Source organism: Hyperolius riggenbachi, chromosome 1 (genome assembly GCF_040937935.1).
Source record: "Hyperolius riggenbachi isolate aHypRig1 chromosome 1, aHypRig1.pri, whole genome shotgun sequence".
In the NCBI taxonomy this organism is placed as follows: domain Eukaryota; kingdom Metazoa; phylum Chordata; class Amphibia; order Anura; family Hyperoliidae; genus Hyperolius; species Hyperolius riggenbachi.
In genome coordinates, this window is record NC_090646.1 from 113,110,173 (window position 1) to 113,135,254 (window position 25,082).

Consider the following 25,082-nt stretch of genomic DNA (forward strand, 5'->3'; position numbering starts at 1 on the left):
AGTGTCGTTCCTATTCAGGCTGTGCAATAGAAAAGAATAGTAGAAATAAAACTTCAAATATTTACTGGATTTTTTTTTATAAGGGATGCCTATAAATATACTTTTCATAGGTTGCTACATAATCAAATACACCTTCCCCCCCTTAAAAAAAAAAAATCTTCCAAAGACTATCCTAACTTATGGAAGACAATTAAAGACTACTATTATTTATTTACTGCATGTTTACTCCTGAAATACCTCATGTTTTACCTGAATTTATGCATTTACCTCATGTTTGGAAATTGAGAAAAATCTTTCAGAATTGCGAAAAAAAAGATTAAAATACCTCGAGGTATTTTACCTACAAAAAAATATTTACCTCACATAGCTACCAGAATTGTGGCCATTATGCATTTTAGTGCTATGGCTAGCCCATTTGAGAACAGAAAGTATGCCAGCACGTGGCAACACAATGCAGTGCAACACGACACACCTGAATGCATTCATTTCTGAAGAGTGGTATTTGTTCTATCGACGTCCCCCATGTAGTTACATTCCTTTGTAACTCCTGGGCAGTCTTGATAAGTACTTGTGTCCTGAGTACTTCCAAAGTTGGGTGCATCTGTACTGCACGTGTGTGAGCAGTACAGAACTGCTCAACGTTGGAAGTACTTGGACACTGCCCAAAGAGGGCCAAAGACTTATTTAATGCTGGCTACAAGCTTGAGTGGAGTAGCATTGGTCCTTTCACAACAAAAGTCTTTCACTGTGTGAAATGTGTTTGATGATTTCTCTTCCAGCAATTTTAAAAAGTGTTGTTAGCAGATAATAATCTAGGTAACATAGGGCTTGATTCATCAAGCAGCGCAGCTTAATGAGAGGAGCGCAACCTATGCTGTGGTAGTGCAGCGTAGCGTGCGCTGCTAACTTACGTGATCTCCTTGTAACTAACCCCCGCTCCACTCATCCCGCCCTGAGCCACGGTGTAACGATCGGTGAAGCACAGAGAGGATCTGATTACCGGTGATCTGCAGTATCACTGGGAATACAGATATATACCAGATTATAAGTGATCTGCAGTCTCACCGATAATCCGATATACTAGCTAACCTCTGTTCACCTGAGTAGAGTGTAGTGTTTGGTGTAACAGTAACACTTTGAGGACTAGGCCTCAGTGCAGCAAGGAGTACTGCACAGATTCCTTCTGCAGACCTGAGCTCTCCAAGACGGGAGGAGTCAGACTGACAGTAGGAAGGATGTCTGGAAGTGACCCTCAGGAGGAAGGGTCGCTAACAGAGCGAGGTACCGCCTCTAACGGTAAGGTCGGTTCTCGAGGTCGGACAAGCCAGGTCGTACACACACGGACAGATAAAGTACAAGATCAGGAGGCAAAGGCGGAGTCTAAGTACAGGCAGGGTTCGGTAACGGGGTATCAGAAATATCGAGGTACAGAATCAGGAGGCTGAGGCGGAGTCTAGAAACGAGCCGGGGTTCGGCAACAGGGTATCAGAAATATCAAGGTACAAGATCAGAGTTCAGAAGGGTAGTCAAGGCAGGCAAAAGTCATAACAAATAATCACAATCAAACTAGTACTTTAAGCTATCAACAAAATCTAGCTAAGTGTAGGATTACAGCTCCAGCTGGTCCCGGCACACTTGCGGATCTGACTACGGATCTGGGTGCTTCCACATATGTGATCGCACGCCAGACAAAGAGCAAGTGAACAACCAGCAGTATATATACTCTAGGACCTTTCCAGGACCTCCCTAATTGCTGGTCCAATGAGAGCAGTGGAATTTGTCAGCTGACCCAGCTGGTCAGCCGACACCCTTCTAACTGCTATTTAAACTCTGCCTCTGTGCTCGCGCGCGTGTAAGTCTGAATCTTGGTGGACTATCAGTCCCAGCTACACCAGTACTGTCTTGCAATGTATCCAGTGAACTGAGTGTGGGAGCCGCCTCCGATGCGGATTCCGCCGCTCTGCCTAAGCGGCATGCGGCGTTTTTTCCGCGTTGTGACGCCATGCTGGACGCGGAAACAGCCGCCTCGCCTTGAGAGACAGCGGCTTTTCCGCGTTTCATCACAGTACCCCCCCCGAGGAGTGGACTCCGGACAACTCCTACCAGGCTTCTCGGGGTGTAAGGCATGAAACTCTTTCCTCAACTCATCCGCATGCATGCGAGTCCCCGGTACCCACTGTCTCTCCTCAATGCCATATCCCTTCCAGTGTATCAGATACTGTACCGAGTTCTGGACAATGCGAGAGTCCAAAATTTTCTCTATTTCAAACTCAGGATGACTATCCACCAGGACAGGAGGAGGAGGAGTAGGGCCCACATGGACTGCAGGTTTGAGCAGGGATACGTGAAATGATCTCACCCCACGCATGCTGGCGGGGAGATCAACGGTATAAGTGACGTTGTTGATCTTTTTGGTCACAGAAAACGGACCCACAAACCTGGGGCCCAGTTTGGCAGAAGGCTGCTTCAGGGTCAAGTGACGTGTGGACACCCAGACTAAATCCCCTGGCTGAAACTTCCATTCCATGGAACGTCTCTTGTCCGCTTGACCCTTTTGACTTTGGAACGCTTTCTGCAAATTATCAATTCCCCAATTGTCCCTGAGTGGCCTCTGCCAATCCTCCAGCGCTGGGAACGGAGAAGAGGCAACTGGCAAAGGGGAGAACTTGGGCGACCTCCCTGTCACAATCTGGAACGGGGAAAAACCAGAAGAAGAACTCTTTAAATTATTCTGCGCAAATTCTGCAAAAGCCAGAAACTTCACCCAGTCATTCTGTGCCTCCGCAACGTAACATCTTAAAAACTGTTCTAAAGACTGATTAATTCGTTCAGTCTGCCCATTCGTCTGTGGGTGGTAGCCTGACGAGAAAAAGCTGCCACAGCCTCAGGAGACCAGTGGTTGGTATCTGCCCCCTTTTTTGTGAGACTGGTAAGAGGGGCAATCATCGTGGAGTATCCCTTTATGAACCTCCTATAGTAATTTGCAAAACCTAAAAATCTTTGCAGGGGCTTCAACCCCACTGGCTGTGGCCATTCCAGGACAGCTGTGACCTTGGCAGGATCCATTGACAGGCCTGAGGTGGAGATCACATACCCTAAAAATGTGACAGTGGTCACCTCGAAAATACATTTCTCCACCTTGGCATACAGCATATTTTGCCTCAATTTGTCCAACACGAATTTAACGTGGACCCTGTGCTCGGGGAGGTTGTTGGAATAGATTAGTATATCGTCAAGGTATACTAGTACAAACCTACCCAACACCTCCCTGAATACCTCGTTGATTAATTCTTGAAAGACGGCTGGCGCATTGCACAACCCGAAGGGCATCACTAAGTACTCGTAATGCCCGTCGGGAGTGTTGAAGGCCGTCTTCCATTCATCACCCTTTCTAATGCGGACCAGGTTGTATGCACCCCTCAGATCTAATTTTGAAAAGATCTTAGCGTTGGTGACTTGCGTAAATAAATCGTCTATCAATGGTAACGGATAACGATTCTTCACCATGATTTTATTCAGGCCACGGTAGTCGATGCATGGTCGCAGCCCTCCGTCTTTTTTCTTAACAAAAAAGAATCCGGCCCCTGCAGGCGACCGGGAGGGGCGAATAAACCCTTTGGCTAAATTGTCACGAATGTACTCCTGCATCGCTATTTTCTCTGGTCCAGACAAATTATACAGGTGACCCCTAGGGGGCATACAACCGGCACGGAGATCGATATGGCAATCGAAAGGGCGATGAGGAGGTAACTTGTCAGCAGCCTTGGGACAGAATACATCCGAGAACTCAGAGTATTGCTCGGGAACCCCCTCCACATGCAACTTGGTCTGACCTAAAGTCACCTTCCCTAGACACTGTTGGGAACAGAAGTCTGACCAACTAGTTAATTGTCCTGTAGCCCAATTAATCTGTGGCGAATGGAGCTGCAGCCAGGGCATTCCTAAAACAATTGTGGAGGTGGTCATGTGTAATACAAAGAAACTTAGACTTTCGTTATGCAGAACCCCAATAGTGACTTCCACCTCTGGTGTCTGAGACAGCGGACGGTCCCTTTGCAGCGGGGAGTCGTCCACAGCAGTAACCTGGATAGGTGGTTTTACTGGGGTGAGCGGAATGCCCAACTTTTCTGCGAACTCTGAACTCATAAAGTTAGCCGCGGAGCCAGAATCAACAAAGGCTTCTGTGGCTTCAGATTTGTCCCCCCATGTAATTATACATGGAAGGAGCAAACGTTTTTCGTTTAAGGGTATGAGCCGGGCACCTAGGGTGCTACCCCCTACCACTCCTAAACGGTAGCATCTTCCCGGCTTGTTAGGGCAGTTCTGTACTATATGCCCCCCTTCAGCACAGTACAGACACAGCTGTTCGGTCATTCTCCGTCTTCGCTCTACCTGGGTCAATTTTGACCGAGCAATCTGTATCGGCTCGGATGGAGGCAAGACGGGAGAAGGTGAAATAGTAGGAGGTGGAGTCACTGGGACCGTAGTGTAAGTTACCCCTCTGACACGGGAACTACCCCTGGTCTGTTTTTGGTAGCGCAGCCTGCGGTCGATTCGGATGGCCGCTGAGATGGCCTCATCGACTGTTCTGGGCTCGGGCTGGCTTAACATCAAATTAGAGACCTCATCGGACAGCCCTGACAAGAAACGATCTAATAGGGCATAAGTGTCCCACCTGGCCGTAACTGACCACCTCCTAAACTCGGCCGCGTAATCTTCGACCGGACCTTCGCCTTGACGCAAAAGCTTGAGCTTCCGCTCAGAAGTCGAAGCAAGGTCCGAATCGTCGTAAATTACTGCCATAGCTTTAAAGAATTCCTCTACAGAGGTAAGAGCTTTGTCTCTGGCGGGCAGGCTATATGCCCAAGACTGGGAGTCGCCGGACAACAAAGTCTTTATAAACGTGACCCTCTGGGTCTCAGTACCCGAAGATTGGGGTCTCAACTCAAAATAGGACAATACTCTACTCCTAAAATTCCGGAAGTCAGATCTGTGGCCGGAAAAGCTTTCAGGTACAGGCATACGTATGTCAGAGCTAGGAGAGGATCGCGAATTTGTCAGCTGACCCAGCTGGTCAGCCGACACCCTTCTAACTGCTATTTAAACTCTGCCTCTGTGCTCGCGCGCGTGTAAGTCTGAATCTTGGTGGACTATCAGTCCCAGCCACACCAGTACTGTCTTGCAATGTATCCAGTGAACTGAGTGTGGGAGCCGCCTCCGATGCGGATTCCGCCGCTCTGCCTAAGCGGCATGCGGCGTTTTTTCCGCGTTGTGACGCCATGCTGGACGCGGAAACAGCCGCCTCGCCTTGAGAGACAGCGGCTTTTCCGTGTTTCATCACACACGGCGGGTCCAGTGGCTTTAATGGACGTGATCCAGGCGCTTTGGTTGGCCCAATAGGAGGCCTGTCACTTAACAGGCAGCCTATTGGGCCAATCAGCATGCGGGTATCACGTCCTAGAAAGCCACGGGGCTCAGGGCGGGACGAGTGGAGCGGCCCACAGTTAAAAGGAGCTCACGTAAGTTAGCAGCGCATGCTACGCTGCTCTACCACAGCATAGTGTGCGCTGAGCTTGTGCTCCTCTCATTAAGCAGCGCTTTAGCAAGCCCATAGACCTTTATAAACAACAGTACTGCTGTAATCATGAAATGTTTTTCACTTTTATTTCTACAGGTGTTACTCTGCTTCTCCAGGGACACGGCTGTGCTGGAACACTTTGCATACAACAGTGCAACACCACCAAAGTCATACATTCGAGGTACAATGTTGGGTCTTATCGTTTCCCCTTAACATCATAATGTTAAGATCTCCATTCTGAACACAGTTATAAATGGGTCAGTACAAATACTTACTTTAAGTTCCTTTTTTCTATATACACAAACTTGAAGAGTCCCTTTATAGCTCTGAGTGCCAAACACCTAAAGTAGTTAAGATTTAGAATATGAGAGCAGGATAGTAGGTATGTCCCAGGCCCTGTTAATTATTTATAAGTTTTATTATGAACCCTTCAAAAAATTCTAAAGAGAAGTGGAAACCCAGCAGAAGACAAATGACAACAATAACATTTGTAAAGTGGTTTCTCCCGTAATAAGACTGGGTCCACACTAGACACAGTTGCAGGATGGACACTGCAGTCCGGATCAGGGGAAGATTAGGGGAAGTACCCACCGTACTGCAAACTGATGAAAGTGCATCAGTTTTGCATCAGTTTCCGTTCAGTTTTTCCCTGACAGAAAACGTCTCCATCATTAGAAAGGAGTGGGAGGATTTTTTTGGGCTAATCATAAAGCTCAGGCTATCCGTTTTCACATCAGTTTTTTGCCTGTGGAGCTGGAGATGCGTTTTCTCATTGCTTTCACTACCCCTGCGTGTTTCTGTGGTCCTGATCCGTTGCGTGAAAATGCAGCAGATCCGGACCTTCCGTTCAGGTTTTGAAAACGGGTCCCCGCAAACGCAGACGGATCCGTTTTTTACTTGGGTGAGGCTGGCTGCTATTTTGAACATTAGTATCCGGGACTCCGTTTTTCATCAGGTTTGAAAAACGCAGCCACGGATACGTTTCCGGACCTAGTGTGGACCAGCTCTAAAAAGACTCAGAGGCCCCATATGCAATTCTGTTTTTCATCTGAGTTTTCTCCTAGGAGATCATTTTTCATTGTCTTTTTAACATAGATTTTCAGCATTTTGTAATCAAAAAAGTAACAAAAAAGTAGGTGAAAAAGTACTGTCAAAATAATTTTGAGTATATTCTTTGCTTGCTGGTGGCTTAAAAGGCATTTTATTGACAAGTCTAAAAATATCACCTTGGAGAAAACTCAGGTGAAAAAGTGAATTGCATATGGGCCAAAGTGTATAGATATACCTCAGATCAGTAAATAGCTGTGGAATGGAATGTGCTACAGACAAAAAAGTTTGGTGTTCATTCCTGTATTTTCACAGACTAAACAGGTGGATTTTCAGTTTTGATTAAATTGCCTTCCAGGGTTGGAACTGCCTTGTATGGGTGGGGTAAGATGTTTCAAAGGGTGCGGGCAGTATGACCGCACGCTTTGGCTTCTTTTAGAGGTCGACTCTGGAGGTTACTGTCACGATCGCTTCTGCAGCGTTTACTGCTGGATGCAGTGGTATTGCAACCCAAGCAGTTCTGATGTCATTACATGCATTTGCTTGCATAGTTTGGTTTGCACTCAAACTAGTTGCTGATTCCATCTGCAGTCACTCTGAAGTTAATGACAGTTTAATATGCTTTTGTGAAAAGCACAGCACACCAAGGCAGCAATAAGCAAAAAAAAAAAAAAAAAAACAGATACTTACCCAAGAAGAGGTAAGCTTCTGGATCCAGCAGAGCAGGGGCGTGACTTCAGTGCCCCAGGCCCCCTAGCAAAAGTTTTGTGGCAAGACAGTCCCCCTACCCCCAGTATCGTGGCCAGACAGAGACCAGCTGTTCCACTCTATACCTCCCCCCCCCCCCATACTCTTGTGCAGAGTAAAGGTGGTGCAGGGAGCGCGGTTATACTTACCTAGTGCAGACTTTTTCTTCTTCTTCCTGGTTGTTGTATGATATTCCCTTGAGCCATGCTTCTGGAGTTGGAGGATCTCAGCATACAGATAGAGGAGTACAGAGTGGACTAGATAAATACAACAGTGCTCCCTGCACTTATTCTGCACAAGTGTAGGGGGGGAGCAGGCCCGTATAGTTCCTGGGCATCCCTGCGGTTGCTGGAGCTATTATTACACCACTGCTCTAGAGGCTTCCCAGGTCCTCCTGACCTCTGCTGCTGCCCGGGACCCCCTTGAAGATCGTGGTTGTGCTCCTCTTCATGCATGAGCCATACCTGTGTAATAGTACAGAGCCGCTCTTCGATGGGTGCAGTACGTCAGCAGTAGCGCATGGAGCATGGTCCAGTAATATATCCGACAAGTTCTTGTATGGTATGCTCTGGGCATCCACATGTGGCAATATTGGGGGCCAGGAGAACGCAGGAAACTTATGCAGGATTCAGAGACTTCCTTCTTCTAGGGCAAGTATCTCTCTCTCTCGCTCTCTCTTTTTTTTTTTTTTTTTTTTAAGACCGATTTGGTGCACTTTAAAGAATTGTCTTGCTAGTGATCAGAAAGATTTTATTCCATTACCAGCTAAAACACAACTGGTGTTTGACCAAAGCACAAAATGGCTGCAGGAATATGGAGGGTGGGGTGGCGGGAGAATGCTCTATTGCGCACACTGCAATAAACCAAGTGTACACTGAGATTTGAGAAATTTTTGTAACCCTGACCTAGATAGGTTTCAATAGGTTCAATATTAAAGGATACAGTAGCTCATAAAGAAATTTAAAAACAGGGGGAGCAGGCATGTGTAGTGGGCTCTCCTCATGCCCACCGCTTGCCCCGTTCTCCTTCGTCGCCCTCCATTTTCATGCAAATTCCCCACAAACCAACTTCTGGGTCGGGGAACACTGCACAGGCGCTGCTTGGCAACGTGCGTCCTTGATCGTGCACCCATGGCTGGGAGCGCTCTGAGCATGCGCATTATGTCATGACTACAGGGAGAACTGGGGAAGCCGTGGGCATGATGAGGATAGCCACTACACATGCCTGCTCCCCCCCCCCCCCCGTTTTACATTTTTTTTTTATTATGGGCTCAGGTATCCTTTTGTATTAAATATACATGAATAGAGTTCCCCACATCACAAAAATGTGCTAGTCTTGATAAGGGTTGGGATTTTTTAGGGGTAAATCTATTTATTATATATTCATAGAGAGAGGCCCGGTAGTGAGGTAAACAATGTACATAAATATAATTTGTCTCCCATTACATAGGAAACAAACCCACTGAGATCTGATACAAGGCCAAAAAAAGACTTGATGGCTATTCAAGTATATCTGACAACTGATAAGTCATTTCTTGCAGGTCATTTTTCTTCATATTGGAATGTGCATAGAACATTGTGACAACACAAACATCACTAAATCTCTCCTATGCAAACCATAGCAAGACATCTGCTTGGTGCGCTTTGAATATTCCCAGTGTATTCATAACTGTCCATGCATCTACTGTGCATGAACTAGCCGAGGCTGATGTGATTAGCATGCAATTCTAATTATGGTGTCATTATCAGTCTAGTTATGTAGAGCGTGTATTGTATACTGAATATGCATTAGGACAAAAGGACAATCCTGTGCGGCATGTAGTCATTTCAGACACATATCTCAGTATATTATAATGGTTAATTGTCATATTGCTGCAATCTGTCAGAGCTATCTTATTTATCACAGCAAAGCCAATAAACATTTCACATCTACTTACATATAGATTGCTTGAGCCTCTCCATTATATCACCTGCCTCACGGCTGTCATTTGTCCTGTTTGTTTCATTTTTATAAAGTTTGCCTAATTGAATTGGCAATAGGACTATAGCTCTATCACTTATACTGTCTTTGGTTTCCACATGACTGAAATCCTGTAGAGAGATATAGTTTTATTTCACTAATTTGATTGCCAATAAGATTATATTGTTAAGTTTCGCTATTTTTTCCTTGTAGGCAAACTTGGTTTAGAAGAGTTTGCGGTTATCTATCCACCAAACGGTAAGTTGTGCTTTGCCACCCTCTAGTGGTAGAGAAGTAAATTACACAAATAGTAGACGCTGATGAAATCCTCAACAAAACTGAGGTTTGTGTTACCAGCAGCAAGTTATGATGTATATTCAGAGTTAGTTTAGCTGCAGTCTGGTTTCACACTTGTGCGGTAATACCACGGCATCATCGCACGAACACATATTTCATATGGCCCTGAGGCAGAGTGCGCTGAAAGGGACATATACATAGGCCTGCTCAGTGACATACTCCCTGATGAACAGGAAGTACAGCACTAGGATTCCCATCAGTCTGCACATGCGAGTTGCGTTGCACCATTTACACATACTGCAACACCATAGACTTGCACCACGTTGTTAAATCTTGAACTGTATTTGTTGTCACTGTCACTGTTAAATTCTCTTCTTTTACATGTAAGTTATTTCCAATACAGCTTATGAAAAAACAAATGAGACTGAGAGCCCGATATGGTGTAGTATGTCAAGATAATTGGAAACAAATGTAGTCAATTGTTATACTCACAAAATTAGGTTACCACACAGGCAACCACTGGAACGGCAGGTGGGGAGAATTATAACCTGACCCCACTCAGGTATTAAAATGTCGCTCTCTGTAGACAGGAAAAAAAAGATGGGGATGCACCCCTCCACCCAGGGTGGACTTAATCAATGAAATCGTTAAACAGCAGAGGCGCCAGCAAGCATAAAAAATTTTTAAAAACGTTTTAAAAAAGGAGGGATGTGGGTGGATTCACCTCCCTTAAGCAAAGACCAGCCAATGGGCCGTTGACAAACAACAGTATTATTTATTAGGGATTCTCTAGGTAATGCAAAATGGAGAATCCCTAATAAATAATACTGTTGTTTGTCAACGGCCCATCGGCTGGTCTTTGCTTAAGGGAGGTGAATCCACCCACATCCCTCCTTTTTTTAAACGTTTTTAAAAAATTCTTTTATGCTTGCTGGCGCCTCTGCTGTTTAACGATTTCATTATTTCCAATACAGTGGAATCTCGTTATTGTAAATTCTGATATAGTAAACTCAGTCGTCAGGTCCCAGCAACTGCACCTGTATGATTATACAATACTAGCCGACCCGCGGCGTAGCATACGCCGCATAAGAGGGTAGAGGGCAGGAAGGGGGTATTGGGCACAGTGGCGGGGAGGGGGGGTTGGACCCCCCTCAACTGGGTCCCCCATGTGTGCTCTACCTCCAACTTAAGGTCAGCAGGAACCCCATCCCTCACCTGGGTCCCCCATGTGCGCTCCCCCTCCTGCTTAAGCACAGTAGCAGCCACCACTTTTCCATCGTTCGTTCCACTGTCGTCACATCCTGCAATGCCACACACTGTATTGGTGTAATTTGCCTTTTTAAAACAGAATAAAATCTGCAATAATTTAGCTATACGTGAACATTTGTGGTTACCCACGATGCACTGCTACTAAATATGCAAATTACCCCTTTTCCCCCTTGGTAAGCCAAGCAAGCAACCAGAGCCACTGGTGTATAGCCAGCATATAGCTTTAAATGTTATACAGTCATATCAAACTCACATGTAGACAGCCTGTTTCTGACTTTTGGTCCTCATCAGTACATGGCAGGAATTGATTGATACAGCTGTATGAGATAGGGCTTGGACCAGCACAACAGAGTAACCAAGCAGCTCAGGGTGACCCAAACCACTCTGAATGTATAGGGGGATAAAAGGGACCAAAAAGACCTCCTACTAAAAAAAAGCAAAGCTTGGTGTAATTTGCCTTCCTAAAACAGAAGGAAATATGCAATAATTCAGCTATAAGTGAACATTTGTGGTTACCCACAATGCACTGCTACTAAATATGCAAATAATTCCTTTTCATTCTTAGTAAGCCAAGCAAGCATCCAGAACCACTGGTGTATAGCAAGCCTATAGCTTCAAATTTTACACAGCCATATCAAACCCACATGTGACAGCCTGTTTCAGACTTTTGGTCCTCATCTGTACATGGCAAGGATTGATATGGCTGTATGAGATAGGGCTCGGACCAGTACAACAGAGTAACCAAACCACTTGGAATGTATAGGTGGATAAAAGGGACCAAAAAGCCCTTCTACTAAAAAAAGCAAAGCTTGGTATAATTTGCCTTCTTAACACAGAAGAAAATCTGCAATAACTCAGCTATAAGTGAACATTTGTGATTATCCACAATGCACCACTACTAAACATGCAAATTATTCCTTTTCACCCTTGGTAAGTTAAGCAAGCCTATAGCTTTAAGTTTTACACAGTCATATCAAACCCACATGTGACAGCCTGTTTCAGACATTTGATCCTCATCAGTACATAGCAGGGATTGGTAAGGCTGTATGAGATAGGGCTTGGACCAGTACAACAGAGTAACCAAGCAGCTCAGGGTGACCCAAACTACTAAGAATGTATAGGAGGATAAAAGAGACCAAAAAGCCCTCCTACTAAAAAAAGCAAAGCTTGGTGTAATTTTCCTTCTTAAAACAGAAGCAAATCTGCAATAATTCGGCTATAAGTGAACATTTGTGGTTACCCACAATGCACTGCTACTGAATATGCAAATTATCCCTCTTTGCCCTTGGTTTGATTTGACACTACTTCTTCTTCTTGCTTGGACCAGCCCCTTCTTCTTGCTTGGACCGGCCCTGGGGGCAGGGCACTACTTCTTCTTTTTGCTTGAAGGTTGAGGCACTTAATCTATTATATATATAGATATGACCACTTCTGATGTCGTAAACTTCTGATATAGTAAACTACTTTTCCTGGTCCCCTGGAGTTTACTATAAAGGAATTCTACTATAATTTCACTGCCTAACGTGATAACCAGTTCCCTGTAAATAAGCCCTACCCTGAAAATAAGCCCTAGTTGGAATTTTGAGCATGCTTGAAATATAAGCCCTACCCCGAAAATAAGCCCTTGCACAAGTTAACCTCCCTGGCGGTAAGCCCGTGCTGAGCACGGGCTATGCCGCCGGGAGGCACCGCTCAGGCCCCGCTGGGCCGATTTGCATAATTTTTTTTTTGCCGCACGCAGCTAGCACTTTGCTAGCTGCGTGCAGTGCCCGATCGCCGCCGATCCGCCGCTATACGCGTCGCCGCAGCCCCTCCCCCCCCCCAGACCCCGTGCGCTGCCTGGCCAATCAGTGCCAGGCAGCGCCGTGGGGTGGATCGGAGTCCCCTTTGACGTCACGACGTCGCCCCGTCGCCATGGCGACGGGGGAAGCCTTTCAGGAGATCCCGTTCTTTGAACGGGATCTCCGATCGCCGGCGGCTATCATGTAGCGAGACCTCGTCTCGCTACATGGAAAAAAAAAAAAAAAAAAAAAAAACCTATTTGCCATACCATGGATGCCATGGATTTTGCCATACCGCCAGGAGGGTTAAAGAGGAGGAAGAGGCGTCCAGCAAGCAGGGACACAGTGGTACAGTATGAACTGGGCACCAGTCCTGTCATCCCAGCACAAAGCAAAGTTATCAGTGGTGTGCAGGGATGACAGGGCAGGTGCCTGATCAGTACAGTAGCATGCCTTCAAATCCAGGAACAGCATAGTGCAAAGAAACAGGAAATGTTCTGCTGAGACACTACTGATAGAAATATAAGACATCCCCTGAAAATAAGTACTAGCGCATCTTTTATAGCACAAATTGTCTGATTTTGGGTGGAAAACAGTAAAGATAAGCTGTTCTGAGCATTGTAGGGCCTGGCCTTTGATTTTGCTGCTGCACATTAAATGTCTATTAATTTTAATCATATTATTTTGTGTAATATATGTACCTTGTGTTTGATGTATTGGTATTTTTTATGTACAGAAAAGTAATATCTAATTTATCTTTTGTGTTATAGGAGTGATTCCATTTCATGGCTTTTCAATGTATGGTACGTAAGAAACAAAATAACACAAGCGTTCACAAGGCAAGATGGTAAATCTAAATGTACATTCAATATATGAAATACACGTATCTGTGTCTGGTGTGACCATATTCTCATTGGGATTCAGTTACTTGGGGCCTTGACTGAAAAAGGACTTCCATATCTATGAAGAACATATACAATCACAGGGATCTTGTAGTGAGACAAATGTAAATAAAATAAACATAGCCCCATAGAGCATGAGATCACTAATGCTGTCTGTTACCAGATGTGATGAGTGATGACCTATCCCACCTCCAGAAGCAGGTAAACTACCATGCTCTGCTGCTGCTACTCTGCTATATTGGGGTAAAGCTGCCTAATACTATTGGGGGACTTGTCTTTTGGTAACATAATGACTACCCAAGTTGGTAACAGGAGTCATTAAGGATAAGCGAATCAAAGCACAGGTGCTAAGTAAAGCTGAAAAGAACAGACAACACCAAGTACAGGAAAATGCAGGCTGATATGGTTAGTGCTTGAAATTTTAGCACAAATGCCCAAAACTTTGCCCACGGCTGCGCGCATTTTCGCTTGTGCGGGATACCCTAGAAGCGACACTATAGGGCATAGGACATTTAAAGCCGCAACCTGACACGAGGAGGATGACAAGTAGAGCGTTAAGTATGACAATAACTCTATGCTCACTCTAAATAAAATATACACTTATGGAGGTGATCATGCTGAAATATATAACTCCTGTCTGTGGAGTAAGTATATAAGGTCTTTTGCTAATATTACTACACATTTATCAGGAAGCTACAGGAAGCTAAGGTGTGTACACACGCCGGACTTTTTCAAACTACGGGCACCGGACCTTTTCAAGCTAGGGGTCATGGCGGCCGTTCTCATAACAGTTGCACGTGAGTACAAGCTTTCGTCAGATTGATAAGACTGATTTTGACTGATCCGCTCTGTGGATCCGACAAAATCAGTCTTATCAGTCTAATGACAGCCTGTACTCACGTGCAACTGTTGTCAGAATGACCGCCCCGCGGGCGGGTCAGACGACCGTAGTTTGAAAACATCCTGTGTGTGTGTGCGCCTTTAGAGTTTCATGAGATTTGAGGGATAAGGATTAGATTATTGACTAAGATGAGCAAGATAAGAATCAGTTCTGACCTGCAATGCATGCAAATTTATATTGTCTTGAGCCAATTAAACCCAGTAGCTGCTGGTTAATTAGCTATCTATAAAATTATTTGACAGCTACTGGGTGCAGTTGGCTCAGTATCAAGTCAGAGGAAATTGGCATAGAATGTCGGAATTGATGCTCATCTCTATTGGCCACATACATTAAACTTTTTTTTAAATCCCATGATACCTTTTTGCGTAAACATACAAACTTTAATCAAAACAATTTGATACCTATTTAATTGTCTTATTTTGTAAAGACAAGGTGAGAAACCCCAAGGGGTGCATTATGGTCTGTCTGTTTCAGCCTGTACAAATATAACACACATGCACAAAATGGCCTATGTCCTATTAAAGGACACCCGAAGCGAAAATAAACTAATGAAATAAACGATTGTATCTATCTTCCTTCTCCTAAAAATGACTTTTTAAGATATCCCACAGTTTTATTTTATGTTTAAATCTACTTTTTAAGTTTTCATTAAAGTATGCCAGAGCTAAAATCTATGAGCTGTTGAGCCTTTTTATCTCGTTCCTGCTCTCAGAAGCCATTTTCTGCTAGGAAAGTGTTTTATAGTTGGAATTTCAGAGAGGGTCACACTGTAGTCACTTCCTGTCTAAGTCAAGACCGAGTCAGCCACTTACATACCTGGTATTTAACTCTTTCAGGCAGAGAAAGAAAAAGAGGAACACTGCATAGTTATTAGTGTGCTTGGCACTGTACATACCCATGTCTATCTCATTATGTCACCTCAGGTATCCATTAACTTTTCTCCTGAGTTTTCTCCAAGAAGATATTTTCAAATCTTAGTAATAAAATACCTTTAAAGATCCCAGCTTCAAAAGAAAATAATGAAAATACATTGAATATTACTTTTTTACCTACTTTTTGGTAATTTTTTTTTTAATTACTAGATGCTGAAAAGTTCTTTTTAGATAAGATGAAAAATGATCTCCTAGGACAAAATTAAGGAGAAAAAGTGATAGGGCACAGCAGTATTACCATTACTACTGCCAGCAGTGTAGCACGTGTTACGCTATTAGCTTGACCCACGGTACGTTATTAACATGCTATCATAACACGTGTTACGCTACTTGCCTGTGCATCAATATTACCAGCAGTTACTGCAACAACCCCTATGTGACTCATGTAAATGAATGATACAAAATGTCTCTTATTGTTATTGGAATGAATGTTGTATCTTAAAATGGACTTATATATTTCATGTATTATTATTGATCTCTTTATCTCTTTGCTTTTAGTTGCCCCTCTATGTTTTCTGTACCCGGAGCCCGCCCGACTATACCAAGTGTTTCGGGAGATGTATGTCCGCTTCTTTTTCCGGCTTCACTCCATCTCTTCCCACATCTCTGTGAGTCATTATCCTACTAGGCTGAGCTTCTGGGCATGTAGCCGTGGTGTGCAACTACTGCGGGAGACACTGATGTTTATTTATAAAAGACTAGTAGGTGTTTGCAACAACAATCTGCGTGTAACGTAATCGTATAGCAACATGGTTTTGCTAAACTAGAGATGTTTCATGAGATACTAATAATTATGACTTTAACGCAAATTGTATGCAGAATGTTGACGGTTTGCATTGGGCTTGGGCTAAATAAAAATCGCTAGGAAGCACATTTGATTAGCCAGGTTCCAAGCTGCATGAATTTTGTGTTAAATGTGCATTAAAGCTGGAATTATATCGTTAAAGAGGCGCTAGGCCGAGACATAGGGCTTGATTCACAAAGCGGTGCAAACTATTTAGCACGGGTGTGGTAAGCAGTTAGCACGTGAAGTGCCGTTCGCAGACTTTTGCGCGCGCAAAATCCACGAACGGCACTTCACGTGCTAACTGCTTACCACACCCGTGCTAAACAGTTTGCACCGCTTTATGAATCAAGCCCATAGACACTTGTTGCTGTATGCTCCATCCCCTATTGCCTGATGAAGCGGGGCCACACCTGCAAAACGCGCTGCGATGACCCTTTGGAGTGTATATATGAATACATTTGCTTGTTGATATAATGTCAACCTGTTTTTTGTGTCTGCTTGGAGGGGGTAAGTTCACCACTGCCTCCCCCGTTTTTTTTTTTAAATTTAGCCTTTTGGTGCCTCTGTTCATTTCCACATTGTTCGAGTCCACCCATGGTGGAAGGGTGTTAACCCCTTGCTTCCAGATCTACAGAGAGCGGCTTCTTAATCCCGAGTGGGGACATGTATAATCTCCCCATCTGCATTTACAGTGGTTGCCTTAGTGGTAACCCATGTTTGTGAGTATAACTTTACATACTTGCCTCTCACAACCCACATCAATCCAGTACTTACTGCACTATATTAGGCTTTCGGTGTTCTCTCTCGTTTTCTCTTTGCAAATATAGTTACATAGTTGGGGTTGAAAAAGACATTTGTCCATCGGGTTCAACCAGTAAATAAAAAATTCCTTCCCGACTCCAGATGGCAATCAGACAAACCCCTGGATCAACAATGCTCTGAAATTTTGCATTACAGTTTTACATCTCAAGTCCGAATTTCGCTGGAAAGTTACTACTATGCAAAATTTGCACATATCACTAGTAAACATGCCTCTGTCCCAACTTTTTTGAATCATGTTGGTGTATCTTCACCCTGTGTTTGCATGGGTTTCTTCCTACTTTCCAAAGACAGAAGAGGTAATTGACTTCCACCAAAATTGGCCTTAGACTATAATGGATATATACCTGTATTTTCTGGCGTAGAAGACTTTTTAAACCAGGAAAATCACAAAAGTCGAGGGTCGTATTATACGCTGGTTGTCCTCTTATAGGGCGGGTGCTGAAGCCTCTGAGCCGGACTGGAGAATCTGCGGTTGCCGCATATGGTGGCGCTCAAAAACATCCACAGCCGCATCCCTGCAGTATGCGGCAAACGAATGAAAGCAGCAAGGGTGGTGCTGTACAAGTATGGTAGAAGAAAATTCACTAACCAGGATACATGAAAAGAAGTGACTTAACGTGGTCCCGTTGACGAGGTGAGGGGGTACTTCACTGGGAAGGTGTAAGTGAAGGGCGGAGCAAGCTGCAGGCAACCGGGGACGCCTGGGGTATGGAAAAAAGTGATAGAGTGGCGCTGTGCCCAGAAAAACACACCTTTCACCCGTGTGACCCGCCCTTGTATCCTATTACTTTACATCCTTCTCTGCCTCTCAAAGGCGGGCTTGACGGGTGAAAGAGGCGTGTTTGCGCTATCGCTTTGATAGTCTTGGAGACAGGGATAGCTGACCAATCCAAGCAGGCTTTGTATACAACAACCAGCCAATCGCCGGTAAGGTACATCACTTACCGTGATTGGCTGCTTGTTGCATACTGGGTACCACAGTACAGCACTAGTATCTGTACCTGTTTATACAGTATAGCACCAGTACATACAGTACAGTATAAAAATGTCCAACAGTCAAGAGGGGTAGTTTTATACGGTGAGTATATCCCAAAATGTATATTTTAACTGGAAAAGTTGGGGGTCGTTTTATATGCCCTGTCGTCTTATATGCTGGAAGATACAGGTAAAACAAAATATGGTAGGAAACAGAATGTCGGCTCCTCTGAGGGATAATTAGTGACAAGACTATATACTCTGCAAAGCGCTGTGGAAGATGTCAGCGCTATATAGATACTAAATAGTATATTGCTAATATAATAGAGCTAAAGCTGGTGTGTAACTTTTTAGTATATGAACTAATACAGGTACAATACTGCAGCAAATATTGGTACACCTGTCTACCAGTTTGTTACAAACACCAAGGATCAGCATTCTTTTACATGCACATATGAGCTAAGTACGCTTAAAGGATACCCGAGGCGAATCAAAAAAACTAACTTAATTTACCAGGGGCTTCTTCCAGCCCCTAGAGGTCACGTCTGTCCCTCGCCGCAGCTCCAGTCTTTTCTCTGGTCCTGCTAGCAGGCTCTGAAGTATCGCCTTTTACGCATGGTAAACGCGTGGTGTGGTACACTCCCAGTGACGTAGGTGCAGTATGCTCCCGGTGGCATGGCAAGATGCTGATCCGTTGGGAGTCGGTGATACTTCAGAGCCTGCCAGTGGGGCCAGACAGAAGATCATAGCTGCGGCGAGGGATAGATGTGATCTCTATAGGCTGGATGAAGTCCCAGGTAAAGCTAGTTTTTTTTTATTCACCTCGGATATCCTTTAAGGTTTCTCATTAGTCCTTACGTTATTAAGATCCAGAATTAATGGATTACACTTAAAGAGACACTGAAGCGGAAAAAAAAATATGATATAATGAATTGGTTGTGAACTATGAATATTCTCATACTTTTATTTTCAGGTATATAGTGTTTTTTCTAACATTGCATTATTCTATAATATGTGCAGATTACACAACACTCAGCATTCAAAATGATTCTTTCAGAGCAGTCTGTGAACTAATGACCTCTCCTCTAGCAGAGAAAAAGTAAACAGTTCACTTACAGTTGAGATAATAAAAGTCAGATAACAGCCCTCTCCACGACTAACTAAAGACCCGTACACACGCCGGACTTTAGGCAACGACGGGTCCGTCGTTGCCTCCCGCTGGGTGGGCGTGCCAGCGACAGTCCGGCATGTGTACGCTCTGTCGTCAGACTGATACGGCTGTTCCTGAGCGATCCGCCCGGCGGATCGCTCAGAAACAGCCGTATCAGTCTGACGACAGAGCGTACACACGCCGGACTGTCGCTGGCACGCCCACCCAGCGGGAGGCAACGACGGACCCGTCGTTGCCAAAAGTCCGGCGTGTGTACGGACCTTTAGTCGGAGAGCTTAATGGCTTGTTTGCATAGAGATAACAACTGGAGTTTCTCAACTCTTCCTGTACTGGAAACAATTACACTGATGTATCTGATCTTAATGTTTTATTTCTTAGCTGAGCTACACATACAAATCATAATATCATCATTTTTTTTCGCTTCAGTGTCTCTTCAATGGTTCCCATAAATGGTACAATTATTAGTGAATGTACAATATTTTCCTTCAGATTATTCCAATCGTTTTGCGTGAAAACAGAGAAGCTGATGGGCCCAATCAATCCTGAAGGGTTGCATTATCGATCATTTTCTTAAAGAAATGATCATTCAGCGTGGCACATTTTTCATAAGTATAATCGTAACTGGGGAAAGTACGATCACAAGTTGGAATCTTTAATGACGTGGATTGATTAAATAGGATCTTTCAGTCTGAATCATCCAATAAAAAATATGATCATTTGCAAAAATTGTACCGTTAATATGCACCTTAATAAAAGTGATATTTCTCTTTAACAGTAATCCTGAAATACAATCTTTGCACTAATTCTAAGCCTTTCCCACTTTATCCAAAGCTTAGATAAAAAGATGTATTGAGCCTCTACTCAAAAGCATTGTCATGCTTGTTTATAAAAGGATTGTAATGACCCGAACACACTTACAGTAATGGTAATCAGAAAATTTGGAAAAAATCCAAATGCTCTATAACCCCCATAAACTCATACCCACTGGTGCAGGTCATGGTTAGCCAAATCACACAAAGTAAACAAAAGGGGATCCGCAGACTGCAGTGGGATGCAGTGGTGTAGCTAAGGAGCTCTGGGCCCCAGTGCAAGTTTTACATTAGCCCGCCCATCCACCCAAGCACTCTATAAATAACAATTGATTCGGTGCACCAAACCTGCCAAGGGTAACCATAGTGTCAGAGGTGCAAGAAGGGGATGGGGAACAGTTTGTTAATAATCACTACTATTCAAAGCATCTATAGAAGAGATTATTCCCAGTAAAGGACCAAATAAAGAGCTAATACTGTGGTTGAGGTTGGCCCCCTTGGGTCGCATCCTCTGCACCAGCGATTGCTACGCCACTGATGGGATGAATAAAATCCAGTATGCTTTATTGAAGAACTCCATACAAAAGACAAATACATCCAAAGGATCAATTAACACATGTCAGGCTCAGAATCTTCCCTTAGTCATAGTTAACATACAAAAGACAAATGCATCCACAGGATCAACTGATGGTAACTATGACTAAGGGCAGATTCTGTGCCCGACACTTGTCAGTTGATCCTGTGGATGTATAAAATAGCTCCCAAAATCCCTCAATTACCCATAATAGCATGGGTGCAGATGGAGTGTGTCCATAATGCCCAACGTTTTCCATGTACAGCATAGTGGCTATTGGCGGGTTTGTGGCTGGGGTGGATGGGTTATGTATCATCGGTGGGGTAGGTTAGGGTTAGGCATTGGTGGGGGCGTCACTTAGGGTAAGCATTGGTTAGAGAGATCGGTTAGAGTTAGGCATCGATGGGTGGAGTGGTAGGGTTATGCATCGGTAGAGGGTGGGCTAGTGTGAGAATAGGATTACCCTGCACAATAAGATATTGGTTTGTACATAATATCGTTTAATAGATCAATAGTAGAATAGTGCTATTTTTGACACCCGAATATACACCGGCACCCATTTTGCATGTATGCATTGGCGGACATCTGGGAACACCTGTAAAAGGAATCTGAAACCATGTGACCTAAGCCGGTGTGTAGGGACCATAACAGTAACAGGTTCAGAAATCCTTTTACTCTTTGAGAAAGGTGTGTTACTATTGGTGCTGTTGGTGCTTTTCTATCTAATCTCTTATCTGTTTATTCTCTTTATGATTGTTCTACAGGGCATAATGTCATTGTGTCTTCTGTTCGAAACTCTTCTGCAGACACACCTCCCACAACTCTTCCATCATCTCCGAGAGATTGGCGCACAGCCGTACGTTTTTTAACATTTTGTATTTTGTTTTAGAGATAAGGGACGTGGCATTGCTGGTGGTAATCACAGCAGTGGATAATGTTGCCCCGGCCGGCTCAAGTGGGATATGTCAGAGAAATTTTATTTAGAAATACTTAAAGTGAAAATGAGCCTAAGCTTGGGTATAAACTCATGTAAGAAGAGTGAAGCCTCTGGATCCTAAGGAGGCTTCTCACACTAAGCCCTGACCCTCCAAAGACTACCAACAAGGTCACTCTGATATCCTCTTCAAGCATAAGTGGCCGTAATGCACCTGCGCAGTAAGCTGGAGCCACCCATGCACAATGGGCAATGTGCTACTATGCAGGAGTGGCCATGCTCATGCAGCTGCAGCATGGTCACATTCGTGCTAAAAGAGGAGTGCGGCCCCGATCAGCTGGTGTGGGCAGGAACGGCAACGGGGGGAGGGGACCAGAGGACAGCGAGGGAAGCCTCGTTAGGATCCTGAAGCTTCACTCATCTTTGGTAAGTGTGTGTTTCTGAACCTGAGCTTTGGCTTGACTTCTCTTTATTATGTTTTAGAAATATAAAAGCAGAAATATCACCATCTTGATGGCAGTCCTTCATCAGATGTTATGTAGTTAACCCACCACGAGACAAGTATCCTTAGAAACTCTGCCCTTCTTGCATTGCCTTGCAACAGATGAAATCCACTAATGAGCTGACAATCCCATCAACTTCTGAAGGACCAAATATGTGGAAGGAGCAGTGACCAGATCTCCAAATATATAGGTGCTGGGGAGGGGCGTAACAATAGACCCTGCAAAGGATGTAGCCGCAGGGGGACCCAGAAGCAGGGGGCCCGTAGGAGGAAATGTTTATTTCCCCTGTCCTGAGAGACTGACAACTAAGGGCACAGAGAGAAAGAACTTTCTGCTCTCTGCACAGTTTTAATGACTGCATGTGCTTAGCCACTGATAAGGAATTATACAAAGATTTGTAAACAGTTCCTATTCAGTGTGCAACCAGGCTTCAACCTCTCTACTCCTCCTCAAGTGCTCTGTACTATAGCGATGCTGGAGAAGTCTGCAGAGCCAGCTCCGCACCATCAGAGATGCACAGAGTAAGTGTAATAAGAAGTTGTGGCTGGGAGTACACTGGTCTGTCGGCTTTCTGTATGTGTTTTCTGTACACCATGTGTGTCCTTATGTGTGAAAACTTGCACGTTTTATCACAGAAGAGATAAATACATGCAGTGCTTCACTGCAGTCAGTTTTTATCTGCATGGGGAAAACATATTCAAGCGTGCACTAGCCAATTGAATAACATTGGTTCTCAGTTTATCTGTTCAGAAAGCAACGGAGGGGGGAGGGCTCCCATCCAAAGTTTTGCTGGGGGAGGCCAGTGATTTCTAGTTACGCCACTGGTGCTGGGGAGGGGAGGAGGCCGCATACTCACTATACACTAAGGAAAATGAAAGCACAGGAAGGGAAGACATCCATAAGATAGTTTTTTAACGCCACAGTTTATAACTTTAGCCTTTGGTTAAACTTTAAAGCAAGTGCTAATTTTTATATTATTATCTTCTTTGAGCACAAAAGTCAATTTAGAAGAAAACAGAGAAGGATTCTCCAGACCTGGGGACTTTATACAAGAAAATGAATGTGTTGCATTTATAAGTTCCTCTTCTGTTATCTGGCTATCTAAAAATAGTCTTTGCTTCTCTGTCACTTTCCGTAAAGATGTTTCTCTTAAATACTTATTGGATTTGCACGAAGAGAATCTAAAATTGAAACTCCATAAATCAGAGGACAATATGTAAAGAATCAAATTATGTGTCCAAAACTAGTCAAAGCCTCTCCTGTGAAAGTCTGCAACACAGAGATAAATGTGTTTCCTGCCAGGCCTTCAAGCTTGCTGCCAGTTATATCTCCAGCTCCTACCTCAAAGAAGACCTGTTTAAAAAAAAAACCCAAAGAACTGCTATTGTCTGCTTTCGGGAAAAGCACAGTTTTGTAACCTTATAACTTTCAGTGTATATCAGAAGTACGGTAAATTGCAGAATGCAGCAATGTAGAACTGAGTAAATATACTCCACGTTATTTGTGCTCTCTTTAGGATACAAGATAAACAAAACCAAAACTTTAACGTTGGATGCTGATATCTTCAACAGACATGAATACTTCAGGTTGAAGATATTTTCAGATCAGGGATGCTCATCCGGATTTCAGATATCCGGGTAACCCAGATATCCAAACTTTTTTCAGCTATCCGATTCGGATTTTTTTAAAAAATCCGTATAGCTATCTGCGGATATTTTCACCCATTATTCGGATATCCGCGGATTTGCCAGATATCCGAATCCGAATAACAGGTTCGGTACACACACACACACACACACACACACACACACACACACACACACACACACACACACACACACACACACACACACACACACACACACACACACACACACACACACACACACACACACACACACACACACACACACACACACACACACACACACACACACACACACACTGGTATGGGTTCAATTCCTGGCCTGGCCAATGTATGTTTTGACAGCCTACAAATCCCTGGAAGACAAAATCCTCCTCCGGAGGAGGAGAAGGGAGGAGGGGAGAGAAGGGGTGGGTAAGAGGATAGAAGGTGTTCTTAAAGGTTAAAAATGCTTCAGATATCCGCGTTCATGCGGATATCTAAAAGTTTGGATTCGGATATCCAAACCGGATCCGGATATCTGAAAATCCGGATCAATTCGGATTTTAAAAAGTACTATCCGACCATCCCTGTTTCAGATGCTTCACATTGAGATGGAGGCAGAGCATAGCATCTATTGGTGTTACAAAGGAGCGTCCCTGTGTTAGCATTGGCAGACTCTGGGCGGGTCAAGTGGCAGGCAGCCTACTGGGCCAATCAAAGTGCAAGAATCTCGTCCTTTGAAGCCACTGGGGTTTAGGGTGGGTTCACTGGAGCGCTCTTTAAAATATCAGAGCCGAGCGTAATTTAGCTGCGCATGCTGTGACTACATAGCGTACGCTGAGAATTATTACCACTCGCTGCTGTCTACAGCAGCGCAGCTTAGTGAATTTACCCCAAAGTCTTTTGTCTCCACAGAGAAATTCATCTCCATGGATATCTTGCTGCCAGCTTGCTTCAGGATTAGAGCTTTTCTATGTGTCGGGGAGATACAAGGCTTCAGTAGAATCCTTTTATAGTAAACTTCAAGGGACCTGGCTAAGTAGCTAACGTTATCAAACGTTTACTATATCAGAATTTCTCATACATTGTATACTGTATTTATAAAGGTGCATGACTGGGGACTGAGTTTACTATATCAGAGTTTACTGTAATGTTTACTGTAATAGAATCTTTACCAAAGGTCTTCAGGATTTCTATCCAAGCAGTATGAAGCAAGCACCCAGGAAAGGAAAATCAACGTGCTTTGACTCTGTGTCTCCGTACCCTCAGACACCACACTCCACCATCTTCAGTTGAGTCAGCACCGTTATAGTAATAAAGCTCTTTATTGTATCAAAAATATCATGATCAGTGACCGCAGTCACTGATCATGATATTTTTGATATAATAAAGAGCTTTAATACTATAACGGTGCTGACTCAACTGAAGATGCTTCAGGATTTCTATGACTTGACAGAGGCTACTCCA

At 44.0% G+C, this 25,082-nt stretch overlaps 1 protein-coding gene and 1 long non-coding RNA gene across 3 annotated transcripts in view; one reads left to right on the plus strand and one right to left on the minus strand.

Annotated features, from left to right (window-relative positions):
- The window catches only part of LOC137564463 (uncharacterized), a 71,085-nt gene extending 61,510 nt beyond the window's left edge, over positions 1–9,575 (minus strand). For both annotated transcript variants that reach the window (XR_011030607.1, XR_011030608.1), the window contains exons 1-2: positions 9,309–9,575; positions 5,854–5,919 (exon numbers count right to left, since the gene is read on the minus strand). This is a non-coding gene — a long non-coding RNA (uncharacterized lncRNA). The remainder of the gene's footprint in view (positions 1–5,853; positions 5,920–9,308) is intronic.
- The window catches only part of TBC1D19 (TBC1 domain family member 19), a 193,265-nt gene that overhangs the window by 147,066 nt on the left and 21,117 nt on the right, over positions 1–25,082 (plus strand). The window contains exons 15-19 of the mRNA XM_068278357.1: positions 5,675–5,759; positions 9,545–9,589; positions 13,449–13,481; positions 15,912–16,021; positions 21,316–21,407. Of these exons, the coding sequence (XP_068134458.1) occupies positions 5,675–5,759; positions 9,545–9,589; positions 13,449–13,481; positions 15,912–16,021; positions 21,316–21,407 (365 nt within the window). The remainder of the gene's footprint in view (positions 1–5,674; positions 5,760–9,544; positions 9,590–13,448; positions 13,482–15,911; positions 16,022–21,315; positions 21,408–25,082) is intronic.